General features: G+C 40.3%; 1 protein-coding gene across 2 annotated transcripts in view; it reads right to left on the minus strand.

Moving 5' to 3' along the window:
- tmem214 (transmembrane protein 214) overlaps positions 1–23,740 on the minus strand; it is a 61,281-nt gene that overhangs the window by 12,374 nt on the left and 25,167 nt on the right. The window contains exons 5-13 of one of the 2 annotated variants that reach the window (XM_070885112.1): positions 22,155–22,237; positions 19,929–20,031; positions 19,487–19,568; positions 16,687–16,788; positions 14,216–14,357; positions 11,815–11,906; positions 9,956–10,004; positions 5,726–5,839; positions 4,272–4,389 (exon numbers count right to left, since the gene is read on the minus strand). In XM_070885112.1, the coding sequence (XP_070741213.1) occupies positions 4,272–4,389; positions 5,726–5,839; positions 9,956–10,004; positions 11,815–11,906; positions 14,216–14,357; positions 16,687–16,788; positions 19,487–19,568; positions 19,929–20,031; positions 22,155–22,237 (885 nt within the window). The remainder of the gene's footprint in view (positions 1–4,271; positions 4,390–5,725; positions 5,840–9,955; positions 10,005–11,814; positions 11,907–14,215; positions 14,358–16,686; positions 16,789–19,486; positions 19,569–19,928; positions 20,032–22,154; positions 22,238–23,740) is intronic. The other variant, XM_070885113.1, reaches the window with a different exon arrangement.

Raw genomic sequence — 23,740 nt, forward strand, 5'->3', positions numbered from 1 at the left:
CAGATGGTGACCATTAGGCCTATCGTCCTTTGGCAGAGCTATCCAATTATTCTAATAGGAGCAGGAGCAGGCCATTTGGCCCCTCGGGCCTGCTCTGCCATTTAATAAGATCATGGTTGATTTGATCCTGGGCTCAGCTCCACTTCCCTGCCCATTCTCCATAACCCTTCACTCCCTTCTTGCTCAAAAATCTGTATTGCAGCCTTAAATATATTCAATGACCCAGCCTCCACAACTCTCTGGGGCAGAGCATTCCATTGATTTACAACCCTCAGAAGAAATTCCTGCTCATCTCAGTTCTAAATGGGCGACCCTTTATTCTGAAACTATGCCCCCTAGTTCTAGATTCCCCCGCAAGGGGAAACATCCTCTCTGCATCTACCTTGTCGAGCCCCCTCAGTATCTTATATGTTTCAATAAGATAACCCCTCATTCTTCTAAACTCCAATGAGTATAGGCCCAACCTTTCTTCACAAGTCAACCCCCTCATCTCAGGAATCAATCGAGTGAACCTTCTCTGAACTGCCTCCAATGCAAGTATATCCCTCCTTAAATAATGTGACCAAAACTGTACACAGTACTGTAGGTGTGGCCTCACCAATACCCAGTACAGTTGTAGCAGGACTTCCCTGCTTTTATACTCCATCCCCATTGCAATAAAGGCCAACATTCTCACACCACTGCTCTTTCCCCATAGCCCAGTAAATTTTTCCCTTGAAATATTTATCCAGTTCTCCTTTGATTATTAAATCTGCTTCCACCACAGAGTCAATTCCAGAACACTAAATAAAAATGTTTCCTCATGTCGCCGCTGGTTCTTTTGCCAATCACCTTAAACCTGTATTCTCAGGTTACTGACCCTTCTGCTACTGGAAATTTTTCATTTATTGTATCAAATTTCCTCGAGACCAATCCTAGCTTCTCCACATAATTGAAGTCTTTCATCCCTGGTACCAATCTAGTAAATCTCTTCTGCACCCTCTCCAAGGACTTGACCTCTTTCCAAAAGTGGAGTGCCCAGAATTCAACACAGTACTCCAGCTGAGGCAGAACCAGTGTTTTATAAAGGCTTAGCAGATCTTTCTTGCTTTTGTACTCTATGCCTCTTAATAAAGCTAAGTATGCCATATGCTTAAAAAAAAAAACACCTCCTCAGCTTGTCCTGCCATCTTCAAAGATTTGAATACACACCCCCAGTTCCTGCAACTCCTTCAAAATTGTACCATTTAGATAATATTGCCTATCCTCATTCTTCCTACCAAAATGTATCATGTGTCTGCCCATTTTACCAGTCTATGTCTTTCTGAAGTTTGTTACTATCTTCACATTTACTAGATTTCCAAGTTTGATATCATCTGCAAAGTATGAAATTATGGCATGTATACCCAATTTCAGGTCATGTACATAGCAGTGGTCCCCTGGGGGTATGGAGAGAAAGCAGGAAAGAGGTACTGAGGTGATGATCAGCCATGATCTTATTGAATGGTGGTGCAGGCTCGAAGGGCCGAATGGCCTACTCCTGCACCTATTTTCTATGTTTCTATGTATACCTCCCTCCAATTTGAAAAGCAACCAACCACTCACCACTGCACTCTGCTTTCTGTCCCTTAACCAATGTTGTCGCCATGCTGCCACTGCCCCATTAATCCTGTTAACAAATGTATTAAGTGGTACTATGTCAAATGCCTTTTGATAGTCCACTTACACAAAATCAACTACACTACCCTAATCAACCCTCTCCGTTACTTCAAAGAACTTGATCAAGTTAGTCAAACACGATTACCAAATCTGTGCTGACTTTCATTTATTAGTACATACATTTTCAAGTGCCAATTAATTTTGTCCCAGATTAATCTCTATGCCCACCACCAACATTTCATTGACTGGCTTGTAGATGCTAGGTTTATCCATCTCCCCTTTTTCTTTCCTTTTTTAAATGCAGGGGTGTAACATTTGCAATCTACCCACTTAGCTGAAAACATTGCTATTGGCCCCAAATCATTGGAAGCCATTTTAAGCGGTATGTTGTGTTCTTCAACATTAACCTAAGAAATAGGGGCAGGAGTAGGCCATACAGCCCCTAAGCCTGATCCGCCATTTAGTAAGATCATGGCTGAAATTCTACAATAACTCCATTTCGCACCCCATCCCTGGATTCCCATAATGCCCAAAAATCTATCACGATCTTGAATATACTCAGCGACTGAGCATCCACAGCCCTTAGGGGTAGAGATTCCAAAGATTCAAAACCCTGAGTGAAGAAATTTCTCCTCAGCTTAGTCCTAAGTGGCCGACCCCTTATCCTGAGGCTATGCCCCCTACTTCTAGATTTTCCAGTCAGGGGAAAACAGCCTCTCAGAATCTTAAATGTTTCAATGAGATCACATTCTTCTAAACTAGAGAAAACATAGACCCATTCTACTTGATCTCTGCACATCAGACAGCCCTCTGCTCCCAGGAATCGATCTACTGAACCTTCATGGCACCCCTTCTAAAAAGGGAAATACATCTTTCCATGGGTAAGGAGACCAAAACTGTGCACAGTACTACAGGTGCCCTGTATAATTGTAGCAAGACTTCCTTACTCTTACAATGCAACCCCCTTGCAATAAAGACTACCGCACTGTTTGCTTTCCCAATTGCTTGCTGTACCTGCATGTTAACTTTGTGATGTGTACAAGGACACCCAAATCCCTCTGAATACCAACATTTCCCAGTCTCGCCCTTGAAAAAAATATTCTGCTTTTTCATTTTCCCACCAAATGGATAATTTCACATTTCCCCACATCACATCTGCCACCTTCTTGACAATTACTTAGCCGGTCTATATCCCCTGGAGCCTCGATGTCCTCCTCAAAGCTTACTTTCCCACCTAGCTTTGTATCGTCAGCGAACTTGAATACATTACGCTCAGTCCCCTCACCCAAGTCATTGATATAGATTGTAAATAGCTGAGGCCCAAGCACTGAATCTTGCAGCACACCACTAGTTACACCCTGCCATCTGGAAAATGACCCGTTTATTCCTGCTCGCTGTCCGTTAACCGTCTCAATCCATGCTAATACAGTACCCTCAATTCCATGAGCCCTAATCCTGTATAACAACCTATTGTGCGACACCTTATCAAATGCCAATCCAAATATACTACATTCACTGGTACCCCCTCATCTACCTTGCTAGTTACACCATCAAAACTGATTTGCCTTTCATAAAGTGTTGAGACTGCTTAATCAGTGATTTTTCCCAAGTGCCTGTAACCATGTCCTTAATAGAATCAAGCATTTTCCCTACCACCGATGTCAGATTAACTGCTGTATAGTTCCCAGTTTTCTCTCCTCTTTTTCTTGAACAGCAGGGTAACATTTGCTACCTTCCAATCCACAGGGACCATTCTAGAATCTAGGAAAGTTTGGAAGATCAAAACCAATGCGTTCACTACCTCTGCAGCCAACTCTTAAAACCCTAGGATGCAGGCAATCAGGTGCAGGGGATCTGCTGGCTTTTAGTCCCATTAATTTCTCGATTACTTTTTCTTTATTACTTCAAGTTCCTCACTCTCATCAGACCCTTGATTCCCCACACTTTGATATGTTCTTTAAGTCTTCTACTGCAGAGACAGAAAATATTTGTTTAATATCTCTGCCATTTCCTTATTCCCCATCATAAGTTCTCCTGACTGTGGCTCCCTTGGAGACATTTACCTTCACTAATCTCTTCCTTTTTATATATTTGTAAAAAGTTCTAAATCGGTTATATTTCTTACTAATTTATTCTCATTCTATTTTCTTCCTTAATCAATTTCTTGGTCATCCTTTGATTTTAAAAACCTTCCAATCCTCAGGCTTACTCCTCTTTTAGCAACATTGTGAGCCTCTTAATCGAATACGATCCTTAACTTCTCTAGTTCGCCCAGTTGTACCACTTTTCCAGTGGAGTTTTTATTCCTCAAAAAGGAATGTATATTTTGAAAATATGAATTATTTTAAAATGTCTGCCATTGCTTACCGACCATCATATCTTTGAACCTAGGTTTTCCAATTTACCTCAACCAACTCGCTCTGTTTAAATTTAAGATTCTAGTTTCAGACTTAACCACATCACTCTCAAACTCAATGAAATTCTAAAATATTATCACTTTTCTACATATCCTTTACTACAAGATCATGGATTGTGAACAGCAGCATACTGGCTAGTGAAATACCTCATGGTCAAAGTAATATCAAACTTCAAAGTGGTAACATTCAACAATGACAATTCATAGTTTTACAAACCATTGAAGGATCCATGTATTCTGATGTCATGCATCACAAAGCCTGCAGCAAAAATCATTAGCACAAACAACAGACGAAACCAGGGGAAACCGCCAGCTCTCAACTTCTGCAGGAGGTTCTGGAAAATGAAGAACAGTCACTATCAATGCTTAAAATGAAATAGATGTTAAATCAGTGGTAAAAATAAGGGAAGAGCAGAAACCTGCAACTATGCGATTTAGCTATGACAACTTGAATTTATATAGCGCGTTGCATTGACTTGTCAAGGTGCTTCACAGGAGCAGAATCAAGACAAAAATCGACACCAAGCCAAAGATATTAATACAGGGTGACTAAAAGGTTGGTCAGAGGTGTAGGTTTTAAAAGGAGCATCTTAAAAAAGAAGAAAACAAAAATTAGGAAGGGAATTCCAGAGCTGAAGGCATGGCAGATAACATGGGGGGGGTTTAAAGAAATCAGATTTGTACAAGAGGCCAGAGTTGGAGGAAGAGTTCTCGGAGAGTTGTAGTGCTAGAGGAGGTTACAAATATAGGGAGGGGGCAAACTCATGGAGGGATTTGAACACAAGAACTAAAAAACCATAGGTCAGAGAGCACAGTTGTGATGGATGAACGGGACTTAGAGTTACAATAAGAGCTTGAGTTTTAGATGAGCTTAAGTTTATGGAGGGTGGAAGAGAGGATTTGAATAGTGGAGTCTATGGATTACCAAAGCATGGATGAGGGTTTCAGCAGCAGATGGACTGAGGCACGTGCGGATACCAGCACTTTGTGGTGGAAGTAGGCAGTCTTTGTGATGTAAAGGATATAGGGTTGGAAGCTCAGCTTAGTGACAAATCGAATGCTATGTTTGTAAACAGTCTGGTTCAGCCCAAGACAGTGGCCAGAGAATGGAGTTTATGGCCGGGGGGGGAAGAGGCGGGGGAGCAAAGACAAAGGCTTCAGTCTTCCAAGTGAAGGGAAATTTTGGTTCATCCAGGACTGGATGTCAGACAAGCAGCCTAACAGAGGTAATGGAGAGGCCGAAAGAGGTGGTGGCGAGGTAGAATGAAAATAGAAAATGCTGGAAATCTCATGTCAGGCAGCATCTGTGGAGAGGAAGCAGAGTTAATGTTTTGGGTCGATGACCCTTCCAGATTCCAGCATCTGCAGCATTTTGCTTTTGTGTTGTGTGGTGGTGAGGTAGAGTTAAGTGTTGTCAGCATACATGGAACGAAGCTGTCACCAAGGGGCAGCATGTAGATGAGAAATAGGAGGGGTCAATCAAGAGTAGATCCTTGGAGTATTCCAGAGGCAACAGTGCAAGGGCAGGAAGAGAAGCCACTGCAGGAGATTTTCAGTCTACTGCAAAGGAGTGTGGAACCAGGCAAGGGTAGCCCAACTCAACTAAACAACAGAATAATGTGGATGTGCCCATTCTAACGCTTTAAAACAGTATTACATTTAATCCCTTACATTACATGCAGTGTTGCAGGCACCTATTTCCTGTGAATTTGTGACACCTTTTCCAGACAGTTCTTCATTTGTAACTTTAAATGAACGCACAGTTTCCTGCAGAGTTTTCTGCACCTGCAATTAAGGATGTTCAATGTTAAACTCATTTATTCATCAAGGCTGCACAGAAACATACCCATCGACATTAGAAGTTTTACATCCAGTACACATTTATAAAATCCATCATGGTCCTGTCACTGTCTCACTTTTTTGTGACCAATTATTTTTTCTCCATAAAAAAGTTTCACAATGCACCATTTTAAGTTCTGCTTTTTATTTTATTAACTTGCAAGTGAAACAGTTCTCAAGTAACAAAAAGTGAATCTGACACGATCGCACCAAAATAAAACTTAGCAAACAGGATCACTTGTTTAGTCACAAATTTTCCAACTGTGCAAAGGATTTTTGCTTTTGAGGGGGGGGGGGGGGGGGGCACAATCCCCTTTTATTTCCAAAATAGAAATAATGCTCCTTCCCCACACCACTCCCCTCCCTCGTGCCTGTGTTTAGGAGAAAATAGTAAAGACCACATTGTCACCATGTCGAGAGGTAGATGGTTGACGGAAAGGGGGGGGGGGGGGGCGCACAGAGAATGAAGGGAGATGGGAATAAAGCGGGAACATGGGATTAGGACTACTGCTCACATAGAAGATAAACACCAAGTTGAATTGTTTCAGTGTTGTAAATCCTTGTAAAAAATGTGCACGTTGCTGGAGATGTTAAGCATGATCACAATTAGCCCTTTCTGATTGGTAGCAGAGTGAGCTTAAGAACACAAGTTCCAACTCCATGCTGAGGGAGCTTTCCCGCTGGGAGGTACACAAAGAACAATGGGTTCACATGATTAATGAAAAAAATGAATGCACCAACAACCCCTTAACAACTGATAGAGACCAATCCAGACTATGTACAAATGGAGCTTTATCATGCTTGACTATTAAATTAAAAGTAACGCAAACACTTAAACTTACTACTCTGCGTGATAATTTAAAATTGCAACAAATCTGAAAACTGCGACTTTGGAAAAGAATTATGGCGCCAAGAAAACAGTAACTTCATAATAGCACCTGATTTACAGCACAAAATTATTAGACGGAAAATCCCATTTTATTGGGAAAAAAGTGTTATTAGAATGTACAGTAGCATTAAGAAAATGTACAAATAAAACAAAGAGAAAACCAATTACATCAAAGATCTATTAATTATAGAGCAGTGGATGGCACCAGACTCTTTTCTTTACAATACAGCACTCTCCAGTCCTGCTGAAAGAGTATCAGGAGTTAGGCTATAAATTAAAAAGCAGGACCTCAAGGGTGATAATCTCGATTATTGCCTGAACCACGTTCAAATTGGCATAAAAGCAGACAGATCAGAAGAATTAACACCTGGCCAAAGGGCTTGTGTGGGAAAGAGGAGTTTTTCATGGGACATTGGCACCAGTTCTGGGACAGGAAGGAGCTGTACCAATGGGACAGGCTCCATCTGAACTGGGATGGGACCAGTGGAAAGGGTAAATAGGGAGATGGCAAAGGCTTTAAACTAGTATGATGGGGTGGGGGAAGGATTTACAAGAAACATAACCAACCTAAATATAAACAATACAGGAAGAGAGAGTACAAGAATAAAGTAAGGAGGACATTGATGGCAAGGGAATAAATAGAGTTATAGAAAAGGAGTCTAAAAAGATGGTTCAACATAGAGTAAATCTTATTAAACAGGAGTTAAACTGTCTGTACAGCAATGCAGTGTCCATAATAAAACAGGGGAGCTGGAAGCAATCATGCTCTGTCTGGTTCTTCACAATGCAAGATTACCGATACATGGCTACAGAAAAATAAGGACTGGAAATTAAACATTGCAGGGTATAACATATTTAGAAAAAAAATATAAGAAAAAAGGAGACGGAGTAGTTGTATTTATTAGGGATAACAATGGCAGTAAAAAAAAAAAGTGACGCATCAATCAGCAAGACAAAAATAGAATCCATATGGATAGAGATAAAAGATAAAAGGTGTGGTCTACAGAGCATCTAATCATGGACAAGAGATGAAGAAATATACAGACAAATTAGGGAAATGAGTAAAAAAACAAAAATCATGTGGGTTTCAGCTGCCCTGATAGTAATTGGACAGAAGACGGAGGTAAAGGGGATAAAGGAATGGAGTTTTACAAAGTGTACAGGTCTCCTTTCTAAACCAATATACATCAGGGAATGAATCAGAACAAAAAGGAGAAGCAAAAGTAGAGGAACATCTATGCAATAGTGACCATAATATAATACGCTTTAAAATGATAACTAAGGACACAAGTATGACAAAAACCAGGGTAATAGATTGGAGAAAAGCGGATATTGATGGGCTGAAAATTGAACTTGGGAAAATAAAATGGCAAACAATATTGACAAACAACGATGTAGAACATAGAATCACAGAAAATTACAACACAGGAGGCCATTCGACCCATCATGTCTGTCAAAAGAGCTATCCAGCCTAATCCCACCTTCCAGCACTAGGTCCGTAGCCCTGTAGGTCACGGCTCTAAGTGCACATGCAAGTACTTTTTAAATGTGATGAGGGTTTCTGCCTCCACCACCCTTTCAGGCAGTGAATTCCAGACCACCACCATCCTCTGCTTTTCCTCAGCAGTGGGAAATATTTAAAATGGTGTTCAACAGAGTGAAGGAACAATATATTTCTCTAAAAAAAGAAGAAATGAAACTAAACACTAATGAGATTCCATAGATAAATAAAACCATAAGGGAACAATTGTGTAAGGAAAGAGGCATATATTAATTTCAGACAGCAGGGGAGTGCATTATAAGGGATAATGAGATTAGGAGACAAGTCAAAAAACCAATTAGGAAGGTAAAGAGGAACTATGAAATTAAATACAATTGAGGAATTATAAAACAAAATAGTAAAATATTTTATGGGTACATCAATAAAAAAAGGTTGGAATGGGAATAGGCCCATTAAGGGACAGATAGGATAATACCACAGGTAACGATAGAGAGATGGTAGAAATATTAAATAATTATTTTGCTTCAGTATTTACCAGGGAGATAGATAGATGGACATGGCACTGGAGGATGAGACAAGTGCATTAAAAAAAAGGGGGGGGGGGGGAAGATATTAAATCAATCAAACTCAGGATAAAACCCCTGGTCCAGATGGATTGCATTCACACATTTTAAAAGAATCTAGGGAAGAGATAGCAGAGGCATTACTACACATTTAATAATTGGTTAAAAAAAAGGAGCAATGCCAAAGGACCAGTGGACAACTAATGCAAGACCTATATTTAAAAGGATAGAACATGTCCAGGGAATTATAGACTAGTCAGCTTAACATTGGCAGTAGGAAAAATAATGGAATCCCTACTAAAAGGAGAAAATAGAACATCCAGAAACCAGAAATATAATAATGAATAGTCAGCTTGGATTTCAAAAGGGAATGTCTTGCATGACCAACCTCATTGAATTTTTTGAAGCGCTAACAGAGTAGACAATGGTAATGCAGTAGATGTAATTTATCTAGATTTTCATAAGGCCTTCGATAAGGTACCCCACAATAGACTGATGAACAAGATCAGAGAATGCGGAGTCAGGGGACAAGTAGCAGAATGAATGGCTAGCTGGCTTCAAGACAAAGCAGAGAGTTGGGGTAAAGGGTAGCTATTCACAGTGGCAGAATGTGGGTAGCAGTGTTCCACAAGGATTAGTGCTGGGACCACTTACTTATTCACAATTTACATTAATGATTTAGTCTTTGGAATCAAAAACAATTTCTAAACTTGCAGATGACAGGGGCGGGGGGGGGGGGGGGGAGGTCAGAGTCAATACTAAGGAGGACTGGAACAAATTACAGGAGGACATTAATAAACTTGCAGAATGGACATATATTTGGCAAATTACATTCAACACAGATGAATGTGAAGCATTACATTTTGGTAGGAAGAATAAGGGGGTCACTTATTACTTGGAGGGCAAGAGTCTAGGTTGGGTAGAACAACAAAGGGATCTTGGAGTACAAATGTATAAATCAAAGTTGCAACACAGGTTAGCAAGGCTGTTAAAAAAAAGCAAGCCAAGCAATCGGATTTATTCTAGATATAGAATTGAAAAATAGGGAAGTTATGCTAAACCTGCATGCTAAAATGGTTTAGTTGCAATTGAAAATAACTCAAAATTACCTTGACTGGAATGCTGTCCCAAGTTTCCAAAAGATTGTTTAGCAGAAGACTGAAAAAAAGAATCACTTAATAATCAATGTACTATTCACCTTGAAATTGAATTGCACATCTGATACTCCAGCAAAATAAAATTGTAAGCATTTGACATGAATGGGAAGGTGCCATGAGCAAATGCAAGCCAAAATTTTGCAATTTTTAAATGGTCCTGTAGAAGTAGGCAGTTAAGTTGCATTAATATAGATGCTGTAACCAGAAATTGAACAGCATATACTTATGTAATATAAAAAAAAGAGACCTGAACTCTCAAACTGCAGACTAGCAAATCTAAGCTTGGTAGTGGAAAAATGCAAGAAGGAACAGATAATGTAAATACAAAAAAAATTATTTAACATGGATTGCACAATGAACCAAAGGATACAATTACAAAATTAACTAGCCTCAAACACAATGACATTAAAAGGAATTTTTCAAAAGGACAAATTGATAAATCAAAATAGGCTCCCAGCTAAAGCAGTTAAAATATGCGTGTTTTAAAAAAAATCAAGTAGGCTCATTATCTGGTTAGGATTATAAGTATAAATAGGAAATATTTTGTAGAACTTTCCCCAAGGAAAATGAAATGGATTGAACAGAGCAACAGTATGTGCCCTGTGGGCCTTCTGCCATTCTTAGATTTTTTAGGTCCTTAAAGCAAATGAACTAGTCTACACAGCATTAAAGTAATGCTTCCGCACAGACCGGCAGATATCAACAAGCTCTCAGCATCAATCACAGGTATTCTGGAGGAAACTAAATGTTTGGGAAAACTACTGCAGTCCTTCAGATGCAGCATGAAAACAATTTAGAAAAATGTAGTTTAATTAACAATGTTTGACTACACAGATTTTGGACAAACGCCAACAGTGGAAGTGTAAATTCATGATGAGAACAATTGCATACTATTAAGGTAAATCAACATTATCCTTTTTTTTTTTAAATATTTATTTATTTGTGGAAAAAAAATACCAAACTAAGACACGAGAAAGGAACTGCCCTAGAGTAGCTCAGTAAGGTGAGGCCAATTGCCAATCAAAACAATTACTACACCAGAGTGCTTCAATAACCACTGTGTAAATTCACTCCCTCGCATCACATGCTCCTTGCCGATTAAAAATGAGGACTCCATTTAATAAAAAATATCTAAGTCAGAATACTAAAATGTTACCAAATGGTATAGCTGGCAACTGCCTGCACAACATGAATTAGCCCATGCACAATATGCAAACCAAGCCACACCATAGGCTATTGAGAATTCATATTTGCTTTCTAAATTGGGACAAGGAATTTGAACCAGGGTCCTGCATTGGGCAGCAACTAAAGTGGAATTCCCAAAACACTTCAGTTTTTAATAATTTGGAGGAGAGGAGGCAGGAGAGAAGAATCCTAAATAATTCTGTTTGCCACGCTAAATAGGCTCTGGCAACCATTGTGGTTGAGATCCAAATATTGCAGGGGGCTCTGAAAAGTTAGGTCTGATGACAAATAAAAAAAGTGCTTCATTGTCAAGGGGAAAATAGATGGCCAAGAACCATACTCTGGACTTATTACTAGCATCAAAACATGCATTTAAACCTAAACAGCTCAAAATATTCATAAGCTGCAACAGAAATTCCAACCACAATAGACCAGCTCACTCAAAACAGAACTCAAAATAGCAGTATCATTTGGTTTGACAAACCAGCTTATTCCAGTGTAAGTCTACATATAGATACACTCTGGAAAAATTGCCATGTTTAAAAAAAATACAAGGACATTTGCCCATTACACCACTCATTTGCTCTTCAGTGTTCCTCTATGCAATGAGTTTTTGCACTAGTCACCTGGACTGAGAGAGATGTTTGGTGTACAGTTGCCGCCAAACGCTGAAACTGTTCAAATCTGTGGTCAAGCATTCAACCATACATTTTAAGAGCTGAAAGTTAAGAAAAAGGGACATTAGCTTCACATTATACCAATTCACAAAAGATATGCAATTCATACTACTTTGCACCTTATTGCTACATTGCCTTTGGCTTGATTGGCTGATCAATTGAAAAAAAGTATCAGATTAAAGTTCTCATTAAACACAACTGGGAGACCCAGTAAACAGGTAATGCAAAATAAATTGGTTACATGCAAGCAAAAAAAGTGCACACTTATTTCTTGCTCTTTATTTATTATGTCACATTTCAACCTTCATTTTCTCCCAAGAGTTCTGACTCTTCAGAGGTAAAGCTCCATGGGCATCAATTGCTCTGATAATTAACCCAATTGCATATTTAAGAGACTCTCAGCAGTGAATGTACACAGGCTATTTCAACATCTGGGCAGTGGGGGGGGGGGGGGGGGGATGTCACCTCCCCAACTTACCCCCACAGCAATTTTCAACAAGAATCACTGGATTCTAGTAAGGAACCTCAATTAATTTTCTCTAGTCCAGGAGTACTGAGACCATACATTGTCTCAGGTCAATTAACTCAGCACAGACTGGGATCAAACTAGTAATCTTCCAGACCTATGCAGCTAAACTACTTTACCAGCTGGGCAAATTAATGAGAAGGCCAAAAATAATGTGAAAATAATCTCTCGTTGCTTTCAAAATACACAGGTACGACCTCCCAAATCCCGACATCTTTCACAGCCAGTATGAACGCAGCTTAAGTTGGGGTCTTATGATAGTGGTGATCAAATGGATCTTGTGCCACTCGCTATTTACTTTTCTTCCTGCAGCTGTTGCAATGCAAGGATTGGTGGAAGCCGGAGACTGGTGATTGATTGATGCAAAGCAACAGAATCTGGCTCCATGCGTTGAGATTAAGTGAACAACTGGCATCAGCTTGCAGGATCTTGGGCACCTTCAAGACTACATGGATCCCTGGCTCTAAGTTAGAGTGTGTCGCTGACAGTGAATGTACCAGTCATGCCATTAGTGATCCTCCTTCCATATAAAAAGTGTGCCAAAAGACCGATTTGAAATTTTTTTTTTAAAAAAAAGAGTAAATAACTCCCCCCACCCCAGCAGACACCAAAAAAAAAAATCAAAAAACATTCACAAGACACTTAACTATACTATCGCTGAAAAAGAATTGATAAAAACTTTAAACTTACCTTTTTTTGCAGGTCTTCATACTTAACAGTCCCAAGGGCTGCAAAATAGGCCTTTTTTTTTTAAAGCAACTACAGGTCACCGCTGAGCCAAATAAGGTTTCTGGATTCAGGACGTCTCCAAATTCCAGAAATACCCAAACCTCGACCCAGGCATTTCCAGACTTCGGAAATAGGTTCCGAAATCCAGAACTGCCTCGGTCCAGAAGTTTCCAGATTTGGGAGGTCGTACCCGTACTATTTTTAATAATCGTAGAATCATAGAATAGTTACAGCACAGAAGGAGGCCATTCAGCTAGTCGAGCCCATGCCAGCTCTCTGCAAGAGCACTTCAGCTCGTCCCACTCCCCAGCCCTTCTCTGTAGACCTGCAATTTTTTTTCCTTCAGGTACTTATTCAATTCCCTTTTGAAAGCCACGATTGAGTCAGACAGTGCACTCCAGATCCTAACCACCGCTGCGTAAAAAGCTTTTTCCCTCGTCGTTTTTGGTGCTTCTGCCAATCACCTTAACTCTGCGTCCTTTGGTTGTCGACCCTTGTCAATGGGAACAGTTTCTCGATCTACCCCATGATTTTGAGCACTTTTATTAGATCTTCTCTGCTTTAAGGACAACAATCCCAGCTTCAATTCTATCCATGTAACTGAAGTCCCTCATCCCTGGAACCATTCTTGTAAATCTTTTCTGCACCCTCTCCAAGGCCTTCACATCCTCCCTAAAATTAATACATTTCTTGATATGGATTTATGGAAGATTAAGAACTCAATATCCCCATTCAAAGAAATCACTCAATAAGCCTTCATATAAAATATTTGATATAGATTGGAAGTTAGTTTGATGTTAAAATAAAATAGTAAGTGCAAGAGAACTGGATATTATTTTTAACTTTTGATGCAAAAACTGCTATTGTAGTCCTCTAAATTTCAGGAATTTTAAATATTCTTCTCGACCTTGTAATCAACAACAGTTGCAACAATGTCAAACTAAGTCTTGTACAAGATTGAGCTGTAGTCTTTTTAAAAAAAAACTGAGGTATTGTGAATGCATTTTATAGGAATCAAACTAAAACTAGCTCATTTTCCACTCGCACATCAAATTGCATTTTATTAGTCATCTATAGTCTCATAACATCGCTCACCTCTTTCTTCATGTCTGGAGGACAGTTAGGAGTTGCTCTGGATAAGAAGGAGGGAAAGTAGGTGTGCAATGTAGATTCGGGTTTGGCTCCAAATGCCAAAACTTTCAGCCTAGGATAAAGATGGCGCAACTGATCCTGCAAACTGAAAATAAGAGTTACAAAATATCAGAAGATTAACAGGCAATTTTAAGAACGTGTGTGCGAATAGGAAAGTGGTGAAACAAGGATTACATTGCACAGGGTGCAATGTGAATTAATTACAAGAAAAGCTTAGAAAGAAAAAAAAAGCACACTGTAGAGATTATTGCAATCCAATACATTGTTTACTTGACAGTTATACGGTTTTTGCATTCAAGTTTAAAACAGTGTACAATGGAATATGGCTGCATTTACAATATTGTATGCAATTTTGAGTTCTGTGCTTCAGAAAGGATATTGATGCATTAGTGACAATTCACACAAGAATGACGACAATAATTTGGGGAATTAGGGCTCCAAGATTTGAGAAAGGCTCACATACTAAACTTATTTTTGTGGAAGAAACTGTAGTTTTTATTTTAAATACTGAAGGCACAGATAAATGTAAATATTTAAACTTAGCCTCCCAAGGGCAGAATGAGATGGTAGAAGGACAAAGGTAACTAGCCTAAAATGTTAAATTGCTCCCACTCCACAGAAAAAAAAAAAGAGTAGATACAAAGGGCCCCAAGTTTCCACAGGATAAAAAACGGGCGCCCCTCAGAGCTGGGCGCCCGTTTTTCGCGCCTAAAACAGCGCCAGTAAAAAAACGCGCTATTCGAGCGCTTTGCAGCTCCTTGTCTGTTTGGCGCGGCGCCCAGGGGGGGCGGGACCTACACTCGCGCCGATTTTGTAAGTGGGAGGGGGCGGGTACTATTTAAATTAGTTTTTTTCCTGCCGGCATAGCTGCGCGTGTGCGTTGCAGCGTTCACGCATGCTCAGTGTGAAAAAAAATTGGCACTCGGCCATTTTTGTAGTTCTTTGTAGCGGTTTAATTTTTGAACATTTTTTTTAAATAAAACCACATTGCCATCAGCACTGAGGCTTCCCTTCTCACTGTCTCCTTCCCCTCCCTCCCCTCCGCGGCAACAAGCCGCTGTGTCCTTCCCCTCCCTCCATGGCAACAAGCCGCTGTCTCCTTCCCCTCCCTCCACGGCAACAAGCCGCTGTCTCCTTCCCCTCCCTCCCCTGCGTAGCAACAAGCCGCTGTCTCCTTTCCTTCCCCTCCCTCCCCTGCGCAGCAACAAGCCGCTGTCTCCTTCCCCTGCGCGGCAACAAGCCGCTGTCTCCTTCCCCTGCGAGGCAACAAGCCGCTGTCTCCTTTCCTTCCCCTCCCTCCCCTGCGAGGCAACAAGCCGCTGTCTCCTTTCCTTCCCCTCCCTCCCCTGCGCGGCAACAAGCCGCTGTCTCCTTCCCCTCCCTCCCCTGCGCGGCAACAAGCCGCTGTCTCCTTCCCCTCCCTCCCCTGCGCGGCAACAAGCCGCTGTCTCCCTCCCCTCCCTCCCCTGCGCGGCAACAAGCCGCTGTCTCCTTCCCCTCCCTCCCCTGCGCGGCAACAAACGGCGGTTTCCTTCAAACGATGGCTGAAGCACTTTCACACAGGTAGGAAGATGGTTTATTTAATCTTTTCTTTGCTTATAAATGTTTATTCAGGTTGGATTTATTTGTATAATATTTGTAGAAGTATAAATAAGGATTGATTGTAGAATTTAATGAGTTCCCTTCCCCCCCCACCTCATTCTGGACGCCTAATTTGTAACCTGCGCCTAATTTTTTTAATGTGTAGAACAGGTTTTTTCAGTTCTACAAAAATCTTCACTTGCTCCATTCTACTTTAGTTTGGAGTACGTTTTCACTGTGGAAACTTTCAAATCAGGAGTCAGTGGCCGGACACGCCCCCTTTTGAAGAAAAAATTCTGTTCTAAAGTAGAACTGTTCTACCTGACTAGAACTGCAGAAAAAAAAGGGGAGAATTGCGATTTCTAAGATAGTCCGTTCTCCACCAGTTGCTCCTAAAAATCAGGCGCAAATCATGTGGAAACTTGGGCCCAAAGAAACTGAACAAAAGCAGTCAAGATTATGCACATTAACCAGGTTAAAACAGCCAAATAAATATGATTAAAGAGTGGATTGAAGATTTTAAGGAAAGTGTAAGCCAATATGGTCAAATACTAATTAAGTATTTAGTTATAATCAAGAACACGTTCATTGAATCAGACTAGACTGACTGGAGTAGTGCGTACAGAGATCGATTGCCATAGTTTGGAGCCAGGCATAGGATTATATTTTTGAATGCACAGTAAATATTCATGCCATTTTTGGTGGGGTACATTTAATCTGTGCCCATATATAGTTTGAGAAAAAAAACTATTGAGTCATGAAACTGCTTCAAACATAGACTAGAACAATCTCAAACCTGCAGTGTTCATAAGCAAACATCAGAATTAACTTACTTGGGTGAAAGCGAGTTGTTAGGCATGTAAGCAAAGTCTAGCAGTGGGAAAAAGTCTTTTGGCCCAATTGTTCCAAATCCTTTGGACAGATTGGAATGCATCCTGAAAATTATAAGTAGTCATGAGAGATGTAATCAAAGGTTTAATCAGCAACACATCTTGTTCATCAAAGCAGATATTAAGAGATTAACCATTTAATGAGGGTAGAACACATTATCCAAGTTCACACTGATGGCCTAGCTCTCCTTTCATTCTTGATTCAGATTAATTTTCCACCCAACAAAATGTGGAGTTAACTAGAAAGATCACAGTATGAACTAACAATTCAACTGCATAACTGACAATGACCCAGATTTTCCCTCAAGAATAACGGCGAGTCTATTAGTGCTCTATTATAATGGAGTAAATCGGACAGCAACGCCCGGCACTACACAAGCGCAGTTCAAGACAGAAATCCGGCAGTTGCCGTCAGATACCCTGCTCCTCCATAGAGTGCGCTTTAATAGTCCCCAACTATAGATTCGGTGCTGAAATCAATGCAATGCCATGAAGTGGGGGGTATTTGCCCACGAGTTCCTCACTAAAGACACCAGAAAAAGTTAGGGCTGGTACATTCAGAAGTGTGAATTTTTAAACAGTGTGATAAATGACAATTACTGCCAAACAAGCTATCTGACCCTGAAAATTTCATTTTACAAGTGTGGAGTGTCATTCCATCAGCAGTTAGTGTTCGAGATTTTTTTTTATAAGTTACATTTTTTTTTACATTTTCTGTTCTTGGTCTCACCCCTCTCTCCCAATCCAATATTTCCCAATCTTTATTTTGCTTCCTGGACATGATTTAATCTAATTTATACTTCCTGATTTAGACGTTGCAGCTGGAATTTTAATCTGGAGGCAGGTCATGAGTGGGAGGGGTTGGGGGGCCTGGAGAGCGGTCAGGAAACACGGGAAAATTTGTTTCTAAGCAGGTCCTGCCTAATTCAACGGCTGGGCCTGAAAGCTCCATTTCCTGTCCGCAGCCAGCCAGATAGAGGATGGCTGACTGCAGGCAGGTAGCCTGCGGCACCAGGCTGCAGATAACAGAACGCGGAGAGTGGATGAGGTAGGGACACTGGATCCAGGAGGTAAACGGAAAGGGTCCAGCAGTCCTCGCCTCTCTAACTGGCAGGTTCCCCAAAGTGCAGGAAACCCGACCAGCCAGTTAAATTTGTAATGGCAGATCACCATGGAGGCACACCAGCCTCATTATATTTAAATGGATGATCCGCCTCAGAGTGGTTTGGTTGCCCTCCCCTGTTAAAATCCAGAAGTAGGCAGATTGGGATTAAGTTTTTTTTTTTAAAACTCTAACCTCTCATCCAAAGAAGTTAAAATTCCCCCTGCGTGTCTCAGAGAATTCTTCAATGTAATTGGTTTACGAGCCTCTGGTTTAAGAGCCTCGCTGTTTCTTTGCATGCTCACAGATGCTACAGATCCCCTGTAGAGGGAGTCGTGCTGGAACAGACACCAGATTAGAGCAAGTCTCTGCTCTAAAGCCAGCAAAAACTTCATGGGCAGCTATCAGCAAGGTGAATGTTCCTTCACTGCTGACTGCAAATTCCAGGACATTAGGATAATGGCAAAGGATTAACACATGCATTAGGCAAACTACTTTGTCAGAGGGTGGAAAAATTTACACAGCACACTTAGACTTGGATCCGATAAGTAAATCTAGTACATAATGACGATGAACATATCTTCCTGCCAAGCTAAATGCAGTCAGAACCCAAATTTCTGTAATAAACTGGCAGTCTGTCACAAGATTAGATGGCGACAGATCTGGGAATGTCACAAGTACTTGACCTTATCTGGAATGAAGCTGTGAAGTACTTACGATCAGTTTCAGCTCAATGGAAATGATAACATTGCTCAAAATAAATGAATTGCATTTATTCATTGCACGACCGGTTTAATTTTGAAGTCTGCATCTCAGACTCGACAGTGAGGAATGGACTATAACTGACCATTTTGTCCATCATTCTAGACAAGGAGTGAGTGACTGAGCTTTTAGTCATAGTTAAGGTTTTCACCCATGAGTAATGTGCTTTCCATTTGTACAGAAAAACACTAATGTGATGAATGCGGTGGGGGCAGAAGCATGTACTAATTAAAGATTATAGCACTCTACTGTTATTCAATCTTTTCCAAGGATGAAGCAGCCATCCTCTGCAGGGACTGTGGTCTCCAGAGTAAAGGCAAGGTTTCCGTTCATTAATGTGGCCACCCCTACTTGGGGCAAGCAGAGGGAAGCCTGTATTTGTTCCAGCCAATACTCCATGTTCTGAGGTGAGGTGGATGTCTTGTAGGAATGCCATGTCTGTCTATTCTGCCTTTGGGTAGCTCAGAATTCTCCCTTCTCTGAAGAACAAAGCGAGTCAGTTCGGTTTTACAACAATCCGGCAAATTCCATGTTAGTCCACAAGTTATCAGACTTTACTGAATTCAATTTCTCAACTTGCCATAATGGGATCCGAACTCCAGACCTCTGGGTTGCAAGTTCAGTGTCAACAACTGGACTACCCTTGCCAGATATTTAGGGTAATGAATGCTTTACAAATGGCAACTGAAGCCAATTACAATATTAAAAAAATAATATTAAAATGGTAGAGGGAAAGAGCAGCAAATAACTTCATGGAGGAAAACAAATGCCCGTCTTCTATGCTGAAATTTGTGATTATATCATGGAGCCATACAATATGGATTTTGGTACAGGTTTTCCATATTTTAAAATCTCATTAAAAAGATAGTGCATACTCACATTAGCAATCTGTCCAAGTAGCTGATTGAATAGGCAGACAGAGCTTTGACACCCAATACAGGAAGCATGATGTTAAGCCATACTAAAGTGGGAGGAAGAAAATCGTAACTTTGCTAGACCAGAATATATTGCAAATGGATGAAGAATTCCTTCAACTAAAAATTGCTTCAATCTAAATATGAATTTTGCTCAAATTCTCAAGAGAAAAGAGGGAAACCTTGTATGAAGATGACCATTGTAATTAAAATCTGGTTTCAATTAAGAGTTTCCACCGTTCTACCTTTAAAACATGTTAATGTATGCACCAATTGTAGAAGTTCAGAAACCCCAAGAGCGAGAGTTGGAGGGATATGGTGAATATTCGGATAGTACTAAACCACAGCATAAAACAAATCAAATCGATTAATTTCCAAATATCCCAAGTTAAGCATCAATTCCTTACCCTTCAATCCTTCTGCCAAATCTGCCCCAGCCTGCCCTAGGGCCCACATGATGCTGAGGCATTTCATTGGTTTGTTTTGCTGGGACCTCAGCAATTCCAGGTACTGAAAAATTAAAAACACTAATGAGTAATAAATATTTGCCAGGTTAAAAAACTGTAAAGGTGAAATTTATCAACATGAGAAAGCCCTTTTGCTTTGTAATTAACACAAATTGCATTCCCACATATTGGACTTATTTAAAGCTGCAATTCCATTTGTGGATCATTAAGGATGGAGAAAAAAAAACATACGTTCTCTTTTTTCACTGGGGCCCTAAACCCATTCACATTACAAGTGATTAAATTAGTGTCGAAATGCTCTACCATCAATCCCCTCCCTGCTTTTTAAAATACAGCACGTTACTCCAACAGATCTCAAATCTATTAAAACCTGGTAGTCTCAATATTTTATGAATACCCCAGAAGTCCTGTTTTCTAACACCACTTGCCCTGTAAAGAATGAGAAGTCACACTGGGGTAAGCAAGAACTCTACCCATATTCTATATTTATTGCTAAACTGCAATTCACCTCCACAAACCAGACATTTTATTCCTTTTCATAAAAATATTGCAACTTTACACAATTTATTTGAATTATTTGCAAGTTTAGCTAAAATTTGCTATTTGCAATAAGTGTGAACAATCAGGCAGCCCTGTCAATAGGAATTTTAAATATAAAGGACTCCGGGGGCCGGGGAGACAACATCCACAGAGACAGCAGGCAAGGATTCCTGCCATCAGTGTGTTCAAAACTACCCCTCATGCTCAATAAAAATTTCCCAAGAGGACTGAACTGCGCAAAACTATCACATTCCGCAGATGAAATTGTCTCATTGCTTATTCCTTAATTACACTGGATACAAGGAGCAGTTATCCGACCTGCATCTAAATTTGCCTAATTGACACAAATAGACTGGATATTGCTCCATCCCCAGCAACATTCTTGAAAAAGGCTGTACTTGTACTGGCAGTCAGCATCGTTGCTCCAAAAAGATTGAGCATTATTTATTTTGAACCTTCAGCTGGGTTCACTACTGTGACCAAAGCAAAGATTTTGTCCTGCATGAAATGAGGATAATTTCTGTATGGGAAGGGTAAATTAACTTCAATTTATAGAAAAACAAAAGTTCCACTCAACGGGTTATGTTTTAGCTGCATTCTATCACAATGAAAATGTGGCCAGCCTTCATTGTTCATCTCATTGCCTGTAGTCTGATTAGGCTAGACCACTCTTGGAAATAGTAGCATGTCAGTCCACAGATTTCTGAAGTAGGCAAAATGCATCTGCTTCAGTGTCCAAGAGGAGATAGGTGTCAAAAAAATGGTGAGCCATCAGGTGTGGTTAGACGACTACTGATTACACCATACCCGCTCAATGATTAATATTTCAATTTCTTTACTGTTAAGAATGTGATGGAGGCAGATTTAATATTAAAGTAATGGAGGAGTCACCCAGTGGTCCCCAGTTATCTATTCCAGACTGCCTCACCCACATGAGGAGGCTAATGCATACTCAATCAAAAGCTATTGAAAAACAAGGAGACTGGACACGCTTTTTGTTTTGAAATAGTTTATGAATTAGAAGTATGTGTTTTTCTACTTTCGTAGGAATTATCTTAACATTTAATTAAATTTGATGATTAGTTTTACCCTGAACGCAATGTGGTCTGTATCACCTTCCAGAGTAGACAGCAAAAGAGTTTGCCTCCTCCATATTACTTTTTGGTTATGCGGCTATTTTCTATCTCATGACATGCCAAAGTCCAAATCATCTACATACACTGGAAACAAAAATTGACCTAGCATTGACCAAGCCCCACCCTCTCCTCAGAACAGCACCCATTTAAGTGAACCGTTTAATGTCCAACAACTAACTTTCTATCCAAACTGCTACATTTCCTCTTATACCAGATGCCTGCATTTTTCTAATGGGCCTCGTGAGAAATCTTAAAATGTCTTCTGAAAATCCATACACTGTACATTACCTCTCCTGCATTCCCTTAATCTATTCAAAATCAGTAACCGCTTCAAAAAAAATTTTACAAACAATTTGCATTCAACAAATTTGTACTGGCTGTCCTGCTCAAGTCTGCAATAAGTGACCTGCCACCACTCGTATACAAAGTATGCCCTGATTTTTTAAAAAAACAAAACAAAGCTATAATATTTTGTGCAATCTGTGCTTACCTTTCCTAGATTCATTGTTCCAATTTTAGGTTTGTCCAGCAATATAGCCTGAATGCAAATTCTGTAGCCATGCAGAGATTCACCTGAAAGAAGCAAGGTTTTAAAAAAAATATAGTAAACTGTTTGCTATGCTTTGGATACACTTGGACATTCCTTCCTTTGGCCACAAGTTATCAGGTTTCCCATCAGTACTAAAAAGTCTGATGCACAATACAATTTCTATTATTTCTTCACTCAAAGGGTCTGTGAATCTTTGAAATTCTCTCCTCCACAGAGCTGCGGATGCTCAGGTAGAGAGTATATTCAAGACAGGTCGATAGCTTTTTGGATACTAAGGGATGAGGGATATGGGGATAGTGCAGGAAGGTGGAGATGAGGTAGAAGATCAACCATGATCTTATTGAATGGTGGAGCAGGCTCAAAGGGCCGAATGGGCTACTCCTGCTCCTATTTCTTACGTTCTTATGTTCTAAACCATTCCTGTTCTAATCTACGTTAGTAGGGTAGAATCAGTGATTAAAGGTAATCTAGTCAATCTTACAGATGAGAAATTGCAGAAAAGTATCCTGTCAATTTGAATTTACAACCCAAGACTACATGCATGCTAAAATGCAAAAATATTATGCGATAGTCAGAGAATAGCAATCCCAATGAATCAGGTTAATGTTATACAGTCCTGCAACATCCAGTCATGCATGGTGGTAGACAATTAAGTAACAGGAAAGAGGCTAGATGAACATCCCTATTCTCAAAGATGGCAGAGCCCAGCATGCAAGTGCAAAAGACAAGGGTGAAGCATTTGCAACCAACTTAAGCCAGAAGTGCTAAGTGGATGATGCTTCTCAGACTCCTCTGGAGGCCTCACCATCACAGATGGCAATGTTCAGCCAATTAGATTCACGCCATGTAACAGCAGAGTCCACTGGGACCCCAACAACACCTCAGCTGTAGATACAAAGACATGTGATCCAGAACTACCCATACTCCTAGCCAAGTTATTCCAGTACATTACAACACAATGAATGATACAGCACAACAGGAGGCCATTTGGCCCATCAGGTCTGTGCCAGCACATTGAAAGCTATTCAATTAGTCCCAGTCCCCTGCTCTTTCCCCAAAACCTGCATTTCCACCCCCCCTAAGTATTGATCCAATTGCCTTTTGAATCTGCTTCCATCACACTTTCAGGCAGAGCACACTACGCTATAACAAATTGTTGCATAACTTTCTCCCCCTCTGGTTGTTTTGCTAATTACCTTAAATCTGTGTCCTCTGGTTACCGACCCTTCTTCCACTAGAAACAGTTCCTTATTTAATCCATCAGAACCACCGAGAGATTTTAAACACCTGTCAAATCTCCTCTTAGCCACCTCTGCTCTAAACTAGAACAACCCCAGCTTCTCCAGTCTCCAAGTAACTGAAGTATTTCATCCCTGGTACCATTCCAGTTAATCTGCTCTGCACTCTCTCCAAGGTCTTGACATCCTTCCTAAAGTGTGGTTCCCAGAAGTGGGCACAATACCCAAGCTGGGCCCTAGCATAACTTTCTTGCTTTTGTACTCTATGCCACTATTTATAAAGTCAAG

This window comes from Pristiophorus japonicus, chromosome 7 (assembly GCF_044704955.1).
Source record: "Pristiophorus japonicus isolate sPriJap1 chromosome 7, sPriJap1.hap1, whole genome shotgun sequence".
NCBI lineage: Eukaryota > Metazoa > Chordata > Chondrichthyes > Pristiophoridae > Pristiophorus > Pristiophorus japonicus.